At 50.4% G+C, this 11438-nt stretch overlaps 1 protein-coding gene across 1 annotated transcript; it reads left to right on the top strand.

The window, feature by feature from the left end:
* Positions 1–7210: 7210 nt before the first annotated feature.
* Positions 7211–10257, top strand: LOC117865192 (uncharacterized). The gene is made up of 2 exons (XM_034749333.2): positions 7211–8675; positions 9964–10257. The coding sequence occupies exon 1, from the start codon at positions 7399–7401 to the stop codon at positions 8662–8664; it is 1266 nt and encodes a 421-aa protein (XP_034605224.1). The 5' UTR covers positions 7211–7398; the 3' UTR covers positions 8665–8675; positions 9964–10257.
* The last annotated feature ends 1181 nt before the right edge of the window (positions 10258–11438 follow it).

The following is an 11438-nucleotide window of genomic DNA, read 5'->3' as shown; positions in this document are numbered from 1 at the left end:
GCCTCCAATGTTGACATATCTCTACTTCCCATCAACCCATAACTGTCTACTAGTGTGTCATGTAGTTGATGAAACAAATGAGCACTCATCCTAAACATGTTATAGCATGATGTCACATTAGACAGTGTGTCATTGACCCACTCAACCCCCGTCACTGTTGGAACCCTTCTTGGACCTCTATTTAGGTAAGTTTCAGCATACATACCAACTGCAAACATGAAAAAGGCAACATCGCGGTTCCTCTTACGATGATTCAGTATCATCTCCAATGTTTCGTCTTGAATACCAGAATCATCCATTATGTAGTTGTCTTCATCACCACTTGAGTACTCTGTTGAGGAACTGGCATCCTAAATAATGAAAAAAAAATGTCACCAATGTTAATATCAAATTACACTGTTAATATCCATCATACTTAATCCCAATGTGATAGATGCACGCCACCAGCATCTCACTTGCAAATGAAGTTAATTGAACCAGTCAACATAAGCAGCTCACTGAATTTCAATTCAATAAAACCAAATAACAAACAACACAAGACAGTACTTAAGTCAATATAAGCAGTTCACTTGAAGCATTCAACCATCAGCATCCTAAATTAAATATGTTTCCTTCTTATTCAAGCAAGACAGTACTTAAGTTCAAACAAGCCACAAGTTCATCATAACACATGCACTACACTAGCATCCTATCCTAGAAAACCCTCATTTCATCTGTTTCTCACACCATCTCTCCAGGAAGAGGAACCTTGCTTCATCTGTTGGAATGTTCATGAAGAACTCCCTTCTTGCACCAACTTCAAAACAGGACAGGGAAGCAAAGAACTCCATGCTGCTTGGAGATACTCCACATTGTATAGCTAGTTGTTGACACTTCTTGATCTCTTCTCTTTCCTTAACCTCTTTGTCAACTTGTCTCTTCATCAATTGCTGCTGTTTTGCATCAGCTTGTGACCATTTGGAGACAAAACTGTCAAGTGCTTGAACAATTGGACTCTTTGATTTTTTTCCCTGGGCTAGTTGCTGTTGATTTTGAAGAATTACTGCTCATTCTCTTCCTTGTATTGATGCTAACAGGGCTGTCAACATAAGCAGTTGTTGGTTCTTTTTCTTGCTCTTCTTGTCCTTCTTCTTCTTCTTCTTTTGGTCTTCTAGAGGATTGAATGCAGTAGATCCATCTACAACACACTTATGGAAGATCTCCTCAAGCTGGTCAATGTAATCTGGTGCACCATATTTCAATTTTTTGCACTCCCATTTTCTACCCTGCAAATGAAGTTGATGTTACCTACCTCTGTTCCTTGTCCTCATTTTTCATGAACAGAAACTCACAATTATAAACTTACCTTGCAGTTTGTTTCCCACCATTCTTCTGATGCTACCACATTTCCATCTTCATCCCTGCCCAACCCACTGTTTGTCCACAAAGATTTCCAAAAAACATAGAGTATTTTCAACCCTCCAATCCTATTTCTTAACTGCCTCCTTTCATGCTTCAACCCAGTCTGCTGATAATATTTTTCTTGAATAATCTTGTATCCTCTAGCTGACATGCTGCCCTTATGACAATTTCCTGCTCTAACTTGCTCAACACACAGATCACACAACAGTTGTGTATGTGCTTCTGACCAAAAAGCCTTGTCATGATTTATCTAGTTCATGTAAGAAATGACAAGATTTTGGACAATCAGGACAACACATTTGAAAGTGTCAACATCCTACATTATCTATAGTAACAACAATCAGTCATAGTACTGAAACATAACCTATTGAACAATCAGTCAAGGAATGCATTCATGGCTGCAATTCTACATTTTAGAGTCTTATACATTCATACTCAAACTTAATCCATGCATATCAGTACAAATTCAAGTCTCATGGCACATACAGGAGCAAACTCCATATCTATACATCCTATAGAAACATCCATACAGGAGCCAAACAATTGGAATTGTACTGAACAAAACATCCATTCTCAAACATTCCTACTGCCAATCCACCACTGCACATAACATCAATACAATCAACAGAATTGAGTCATATGGATTTAGGAATTCATACCTTGCTGCCTGGAAAAACAGTTTCAACGCCTGGAGCAACCTCTCCATCATTTGCACCCTCAAATTCATAGAAACCTTCATCGTTTGCCGGGCATCTTCGTCGACGTCGACTTCCAGATGCACCAGCACAGGAAGGTGTAGTGAACAAGGACCTTGTTGGTCCACGGCTGCCGGTGCCCCTGCCGGATCCACCACCGGCCCCGCCACCATGTCCAGCGCCGCCCGCTTTCCTACCCACCGCGCCGCCACCTCTGCTCCCACCACGACCGCCTCCTCTGCTCCCACCACCGCCGACTCCTCTGCTCCCAGCAGCACCGCCTCCTCTGCTTCCTCCAGCACCGCCCCCCCTGCTACCAGGAGCGGCACCACCTCTGCTCCCCCCCGCGCCTCCACCTCTGCTTCCACCGCTTATGGAACCTCTACCCGCAATGGATCCACCACCGCCTGTGCTTCCTCCTGCGCCATTGCGGACCATGCGCAGGCCAAGGAAACGACTGCTGCGGCCTGGAGCAACTCCGCGGAGGATGTCGGAGTACGTGGCGATGTCCGCGTACTCCTCCGCCTAGGAGTTGAGGTCCAACGCCTGGAGCCCGGCTCGAGGACCTGGGCAGGACTCCGCCTGGGATAAGAAGTCGATGGCGTTGCCGGCGAGCACGTCCTCCGGCTGGGATAAGTGGTCGTTGCCGTGGGCGTCCATGACAGGATGTGCGGGAGAAGGTGGTGGCGCGAGTGCGGAAGATGGACGGCGGGGACGGTTGGAGGGAGATGGACGGCGGCGGTGACGAATTTAAGGAGGGAGTCACGGTGGAGTAGTGCGGGGAGGAGGTGGCGGCGCGAGGGCGTCCTGATCCGGATCTCGGGCGAAGATGGAGGCAGATGGACGGCGGCGAGGAAGGGAGAGAGATGGATGGCGGCGGCAAGGAGTTTGCGGAGGGAGTCGCGGTGGAGGAGTGCGGGAAGGAGGTGGCGGCGCGGGGGCGGCTCGATCCGGATCTCGGGCAGGGATGGAGGGAGATGGACGGCGGCGACGGAGGGAGGGAGATGGACGGGGCCGACGAGGATTTTGCGGAGGGACTCGCGGTGGAGGAGTGCGGGGACGGGGTGGCGGCGCCGGAGAGCTCTAGATCTGGGGCGGCGCGGAGGAGAAGGGGAACGCGTCTGTGCGGGGGGGGGGGGGGTCGGGGTAGGGGAGGGGTATCTGTGGCGGATCCACCTCGGGTTAGCTTGATTACTCGGAGTTCAGCCGCCTAACATGCGACACCCCTGGTTAACTCAAGCCAACGCGAAGCGCCGTCGGACTTCATCCGATTTAACCACTTTCTACAGGATCGAGTTCAGCAAACCCACACAAGGTGAGCGGTTAAAAAGAATACAGATAGTCCACTGAATTTAAACAGTCTTACTCAAGAGTTCAGTCATAAAATTTTAACATCAGAGTTTTATAACAAAAGACAACAGAGAAAGCACTAGCGGAAGACTTCGTCGGGGTCGGACGTCCGGGCGAGGCCAGCCAGAACATCACTGAGTCCTCTCCTCGCCGTCCGAGGAGGGGTCCCACTCGACCGTCCAGCCTGGCGGGAGCTGGGGCGGCCAAGCGCCAACAAGGGAGGGGTCGGGAACTGCAACTTCACCTGAAAAACAGGAGCCACAACAAGGCTGAGCTACTAAGCTCAACAAGACTTAACCGGGGAGGAGCCAACTATTCTCCCAACTAGACATGCAAGGCTTCTTGGCCGAGGGGTTTGTTTTGCCAACAGCACTAAGTAAACTATTTTCAAGTTTTAGCTCCGGTTCTAGATTTACTTACCAGTCTAAGTTGTGCAACCTATTCTAAGCAACATCGAACCAAACAAGTGTGTATATAAAACAACATCATTGCCATCATCAGATTCCTCATTTACTCAGGGTGACATAGCGATCAAGAAGTCTCAAACTGTGAGAGGCAGACGAATCGATTCGAGTTCTTTAACCATGCATGGTGAACCTAGCCCCACGACATCCGCGCACCCGGAGGTCGCTTCCTGTGTCGGCCTTCCCCATCGATCCCCTAACCCGTGTCGGGCCCATTTCCTTTGGTGCAAGGTTCCACAGACCCGGTCTCTGCCGTTCTGTGACCACGCTTTGCCACCACGTGCGACAACCAGCAGGGGAAACTCCGTTCCAAGAACAATGGGGCGACCGCTCACGTCTAGGTTCAATCAGGTACTAGGCTTCCTCATCCCATACTAAGTATGAGGCTAGTACTTTCAAACACTTGATCACGAACACCACCACTGTCGGGCCTTAGCAAGTTTTCATAGACAGACGGGGCAACCATCCGACCACCAAAGAGTTACCAAACCCTGCCCCATCCATCGTCCTTATAGTTGTAACAGGAGAGTAACACATGCAACTCCTACAACTCGCGAGTGACAGGAGATCACTCGGCTTTTACCGTTTCCTATTTAAGCAAAGCAGCTACTCAGTCCAACAGCTAGTGCTCATATCAAGGGTTACTAAGTCATGCATCTAGGGTTTCACACAACTCCTAAACGTAAATGCACAAACATGCTATTCGGAAGGCATGTGCAAGTTTGACAAGAACACATAGGATCTTCATGCAACCGGGGCTTGCCTGCAAACAAGGAGGGCGGAAATTGCTCGACTTCGGGGGCGGCTTCAACTTCAGCGGGCGGGAACTCGGTTACAGCTTCTTCTTCGGGCGCCGGGTGCAGCTCGTAGAAGCCGTCAGCGAGATGCAGCTCTACACGGATGCAATGCAAAGGTTAGCTTAAACGTTTTGATTTGACAGCAACACTGGCTCTCCTGAGCCTAGAAACTTGCGACAAAGAGCAGGAGGGGGAGGCAGTTGGAGAGAGCGGATGATGATCAACAGGTAAGGGTAGGAAAGAAACGAGTGGTCTGATACTTGAACTAGAGGGCGTGATAACTGGGATCCTCATACGTAGGCGCTGAAGGGTTCTCACGTTTTACACTTACACCCTCAAGTTGAAGAAAAGATCACAGCCAGACCCTCGGGCGAGGCGGACAAGGGTCGGCAAACAGACAGGGTCGGACGAGACGGAACTGGGGTCGGGCGGATAGGAGGGGTCGGGTGAAGCGGACTTAGGGTCGGCACTCACCTTCTTCCTGAAAGGAAAGCTTGGGGTCGGGAAGAGGCAGACTTGGGCACGGAACTAAAGCTTTAAACAGGGACTAAGGCCGGCGGTGCTCCGGCGGCGGTGCTTCTTGCAGATTGCAAGAGAGCTCTTGCGCAGCACAAGAGAGCAAGCTGCGGGGTGACTTGGATGAACTGAGAAGGAACTGGGAGAAGAACTTCTCAAGATTGGGCGGATGGCGCTAGGAGCTTGAGCAGGGAGCTAGCGGGAACTAAGGGCAACAAAAGCGGAGGGAACTCCGGCGACGGGGCATTCCTTTTATAGCTGCGGGAGCAGAGGAACGGAAGCGTCGTGGAGAGAGAGAAGGGAAACGGCGCGAAGGCCGGGGAGAAGCAATGGAGTGCTCTGCCGTGGCGGCGATTGAGCAATCCGGGCGGTGCAACAGAACTCCGGGGGTGACGCCAGCGATCATTGCGCTACTCTGTCAGGGCGGCGTAGGCGCGGGTAGACCGGTAGTTGAGATTTGGCGGAAAGCGGGCGTCGCTGTGCGGAAGAGGTGATAGAAGCGACCGGTTAAACGGCGCTAGGATCGAGGGCGCACAGGTGGGAGAACAAGCGGACGCGGCGCGGGGGAGAGTGCGGAACAACAGATTGTCGGGCGGCGTCTGACAGGGCGGGGGAAGGAACTGTCGCGGCCGTGGTCGGGGTTGGCGGTGTGGGAGTTGTCGTATAGCGACGACCGGGCGGCACAACTGTTGCTGGAAAGGACGGAAAAGACGGGCGACATCGGTCTCCGGGGCCGAGATCTGGTATCGTGATGATGGGCGCGGGGAGCGAGGCTCTGCAGAAAGGGGTGCAGAGGGCTTCCGCTTCTATTGGGGGAAGAGGGCGCGGGAACCCACTCGGTCGCTTGCCGGAGATAAAACTGAGCGGTGGCGTCGGAGAAGGCGACCCACGCGGCAGGAAGGTTCTGAGGCGGCCATGCAACTCGAGTGCGGCTGATGCGGGGAATCTGGAAAAGATCTCGCAGGTCCACCGGGGAAAAGATCGGACGGGTGAGGAAGATTAACAGGATCCGACGGATGGCTGAACTCGCCAAGGTCGGGAAAAAGGAACGAAGCAGTAGGGGTCGGATCTCAAGGGTCGGAACTGGCGGAAAACTGAGCACTTAAGTGCGATCAACAGAGCAACTGACGGAGGTTTAAGGGCTGAGATCAAACCTAACTGGGAGAGATTAGGAGTCGGTCGTTACAGTATCCGAGGAAAACGGGGTGTGGGAACAGTTTTAGTCCATTTTAGCTACCCTTCAGGGGCTAAAAGATTAGTGGGGGGCTAAAGTTTAGCCCACCAAATTTAGCCCACCTGTTTGGGAAGCTTGGGGGCTAAAATGAGCTAAAGTGGGGGTGCTAAACTTTAGCCCCCCTCTCCCAAATAGGGCCTAAACAAGGTCAAGAATCAACACCATGGTTAATCAAAACGTCCGAGGAACGAAGCGTTGGGTAAAGTTTTGGGAAGTGCGGTGCTATGCCAATTCTCCGGACAATTACTACTTGTAGAACTTCTCGTATCTTGTAAAACGTTGTGAACGCATAAAAGGTTTGGCATTTGGAAGCTTTGGATGCGCACTTTTTTTTCTCAAAGATAATAAAATGTTACTACCAATTATTGTCACCTCTTGTCACAAAATGCTTGAGTATTTTTTTTCTTTTGCTTATCGTCGCATTATTGATATTCTGATAGATGTATTATGTTTTTCCTTTTCACCTTTTATTACTACTATATCCGTCACATCATTGTTGTGGACAACAGCAAACGTTAATGAGTTGGGGCATTTTGCCGTACAAGATAGGTGACTGCTAAAACTCAATAAGTTTAGATCAGTATTTTTTTCCCTGTAAAAAAGATGCATCTATTCTGCCGTTGCAGTTTACCAGAATCTCTGAATAACGGCATCTGATCAATGTGCCATCCCAAGATTTCAGGGCTGACAAAAATCGGCAAAAAATAATATGTTGCATCATTTGTAGCATGGTGCCGTGTGCATGGCCAAAAATCATCATTAACAACAGAAAGGCGCGGCCATCCAGGCGTCATTCAGCTTTCCATTTTGTATTATTTATATGAAGCAAAGCACGGCAGGCCAACGCAGCACCGCACGGAAAAGACGCCCAAAATCCCCCCACCAAAACCCCGCCGCCGCCGCGCCCTCGTCTTCGCCGTCCCCAAGCCGCCGCCGCCCCCATGGCGCCGGAACACGGCAAGCCGGCCTCCTCCGCCTCGTCCTCCTCCTCCTACGAGGACGACACCTCCGGCGACGAACAAGGAGTGGAGGCACAGCTCCCGACCCAGAACATTCCTATCCCGCCGCCGGCGTGCCAAGAAAGCGGCGGCAAGGAGGAGGACGACGAAGACAACGACAGCGAGGATAGCGAGGAGGAAGGAGAGGAAGGCGGCGACGACTCCATCAAGCGTCAACTCCCGCCGCCCCCGCCTCCGCCGGCAGCGGCGCGCCAAGAAAGCGTCGGCGAGGAGGACGAAGACGACGACAGCGAGGCCAGCGAGGAGGAGGGAGAGGACGGCGGCGGCGACCCCATCAAGCGTCAACTCCCGCAGCAGCAGCAGCAGCAGCCGCCGCCGCCGCCTCAGCGAGGTCCCGAGGGCTCCGACGGAGAAGGCTCCGAGGACTCGTCAGACGACTCCGACTCCGACTCCGATTCCGAAGAAGTCGAGTCGGCGCCGGAACCACGGACCCACGTGCCTTCCCCCGATCTCACCAAGCCGTCCCTACTGAAGCGGACGGCGGAGGCGGCCGGGATCGCGGAATCGTCCTCATCGAACAAGAGGGTGCCGGCGGCCGCCCTTAGCAAGCTGCTCCCCCCCGAAGCCGGCGGCGAAGGAGGTCGCCAAGCCGCTCGCGCTGGAGAAGACGGCGGCGGTGAAGGAGGTCGCCAAGCCGCTCGTGCCGGAGAAGCCGGTGGTGGCGAAGCAGGTCACCAAGCTGTGCTCGCGCCGGAGAAGACGGCGGCGGCGAAGGAGGTCGCCAAGCCGCCACTGCCGAAGAAGAAGCCGCCCCCGCCGAAGAACAAGGCTGCAGCTGCTGTGGCGAACCACGCCAAGCCACCCAAGAAGGCAGCGGCGGCGGCAGAGGAGAAATCTACTGCTGCTGCGGTGGCGGTGGCGGCAGCAACGGCCATCGCCAAGTTGCCAGTTGCACAGGGAACAGCAGACGCCCCTTCAGGACCAGAGGATAACCAGGTGCAGAAGTGCAGGCGCTTGAAGGAGAAGAGCGAGAAGTACTGCTTCCTTTGGCAGCTAAAACAGGCACTGGAAGTAGAGCTCAAGCAGCCACCAAGCATGTTTGATGACGCCTTCCTCAATATGGATGACGCCGAGGCTACCATGCTGAACAATAAGATCAAGAAACAGATGGTGGACGAGTGCCGATTGCAACTTAAGCGTTTTGACATCAAGAAGCTTGTCAACAAGGCGATGTGCGACTTGATGTAGTGATGTTGCAGGTCCATTCACTCTCCTCCCCAGGATAAATCAATACTGCTATTTTGGTATCTAATTTGGTAATTGTTTAGAGGAAAAATCTAGCAACATAAGAGCTGCAAAAATGAATAGGAGGATACACTGGCTAGATACTAAACTAGAGTGAATTAGATGATGAAGAAGCTTCCGATGCTTGATACCTCCATGATGAAGAAACTCTATTTCATCCTCCATTAGGCTGCAAGCCGTTTGTTTTACAATTAAACAATGCAGATTAAATAGTTGGCTGAACATTCAATATTGGAAGGGGCACCCTCAAGTGCTCTATTTTTCTTTCATTCTAAGTGGCATATGTTTGCACTAAAAAAGGTTAGGCATTCTGATCCAAGGCCCTTATTATGTTCACAGAGAATTTCATTTAGCTATCATCCCTGCAGTGCCTGATCCACTATATGCATCTAGAAGCCGTAAAATTTGATTAGTTGTATTCGTACGCAGAATGTATATCGGATAGAACAAGATTAAAATCATTTAAAGTATTTTTTTGAGAAAAAAAAAGGTTTCCAGTGATTCAGTGAAAGCTTGCAAGTAATGTTTTTTTAAATATACTGGTACCTTGGTGCTGTATCAACAACATATACTGGCTATATACGCCTATACCACTTACTCCCTACATTCTTCTTTATTTGACTTTACTTTTTTTGTGTGGTCCTTAAGGCATAAATTTTATAAAGTGCACAGGTGCCATGTAGCATACCAGTATACCACATTTTTACAGGAGCTCTGCATTTCATCTCATCAAGTTAAATATATTTCATGCTACAACCTAAAATCACCACGTTTAAGAAAACTAAAGATATGCATTATCTCATCATATTAGAACTGAGAATTGTGCAAATCTGAATTCATTTGATAGAGATAAGTGAAATAGTACCGGAGTAATATTTTGCTTCTTGCGTGGTTTAGTAAATTTAATTTCTAGTTAATTTTTAGCATATTTTTGAAGCCCTGTTCTGGATATAAGCTGGTTGCAATAACAGATAACTAGTTTTCACAATGTCCACTTCAACTAACAATCCTATGTCTAGTACATGTTTGATTTGAATTATATATTTTGAGCAGTGCATCTTCCAACACTGCTGAAAATGTCAAAATGTTGGCCTGCCTTGGAATTGCACAACTGAACACACGTCATTAACTTGTTAGTGTGAATGTACTCAATGGAACAATAGTATCTTTATACTGCTTATTTGCTTCTGATACATTGAATAATAATCTGGTGTTCTGACTCGACTTGCTTGTTTGTTGCAGGAATGGAGCAAGCTGCAAAGGCTAGGTCGGATTTTGGTCAGATTGCTTTTGTGTTGCTGATTCTTCTTAGAATTGTGAAACCTATGCTGCTGGCGATGCATTTTGGTCCAGGATGGCAGATTTTTTTTTAAAAAAGGCTAGGCCTACACCCCAATACCCCATATATATAGAAGTAAGCTCTTGCTTGACTGGTTTAGGCTTTATGTTCTCTCGTAGAACTAAACTGATGACCCTACTGATTCTGCTGTTTAAGTTTCGGCATGAATCGTGAATGAATCAAAGCAGTTGGAGACATGGTGGTTGTTTTGTTTTTTCTTTTGTTGCATGATGATGGATGCCTGTTGATTCTGTTCTCTCGCATTATGAGGCGAGCTCTCAGCCAGCAACTTTTTTTTTGGCTGCAAATCATGCTTGGTTCTTTGAACATTATAACGCACAAATGCATCCAGTGTCGACATATGACGAATCAATATGCTTTGGCTACATTTTACCTCCCTACTATTCTTTCCCGTTGCAGCAAAAGGAAAATTATTTCCCAGACAGGATGAATGATTGATTTGCAGATGGTACTATTTCGACTTCACATCATTTAGCCATGCCATGTACACCTTGAACAAGTCTATACTACTATATATATACAAATAACTTTGCTTATGACTGATGGGTTCATATACTCCAAATAATAGTCCTTGTGTGAAGCGACAGTTGTGATCTGAAGGAAAGGGTGTCAATTATACTCCTAATAGTCCTATTCGACTAACCATAGGTCGTACGTCTAGCAGATCGACTAGCGCACTGCGAGCTCGATCGATCTGTACATGTAGACATGTAGTAGTGTAGAGCAGGCCGTAGCCCGTAGCATGGAGGAAGCGGCCTGGCCGGCCTACCTACAGCTCAGCCAGGGAGGCCCATTTGCTTCCCCCATCGCGCCCTGGCTGGCATGGCACAGATCGAGGCAGGCCGGGTTCCGGCTCGGAAGCACTGTCGCACTGTGCGTCCCGTGGTGGGCGGCAGGCATTGTGGATTGCGAGAGAGGGTGCCGTGTGTTTTGCGGTCGGATCTCTCCTGGCGTGCCGCACCGCACCCCACGGGGCACGAACGGTGGTCAGTGGCCAGTCCAGTTCAGTTCGTCCCACGAGTTGGAGGCTTTTCCAGTTAGTTCCCCGGCGTACAACGAGCACACGTACCACGGCACAAGGCTGTCGCACCGTCTTTTGTGGCAAGCTCTTCCGATCTCCTTGCCAGATCATACACCAGCTTGACCACGACTGCGACGGCGCCAGCTGTCCGGGGCACGTGGACCCCATATCCGTTGGTGGCGCAGGATGGGTCCACCAGATCCGGGTGGTGCGGCCGTGTTGGAGCCGCCAGAGCACGGCTCGGCAGGCGGACCGTTAGATTTAGGGCGACGCGGGGCCGGCGCCGACTCCTAGAGCTGCAAGTGGCTTGGCGCCTGGTCCCGCGCGTCGCGGTGG

Source organism: Setaria viridis, chromosome 7, assembly GCF_005286985.2.
Source record: "Setaria viridis chromosome 7, Setaria_viridis_v4.0, whole genome shotgun sequence".
Lineage (NCBI taxonomy): Eukaryota > Viridiplantae > Streptophyta > Magnoliopsida > Poales > Poaceae > Setaria > Setaria viridis.
This window is presented reverse-complemented; position numbering and strand designations above follow the sequence as displayed.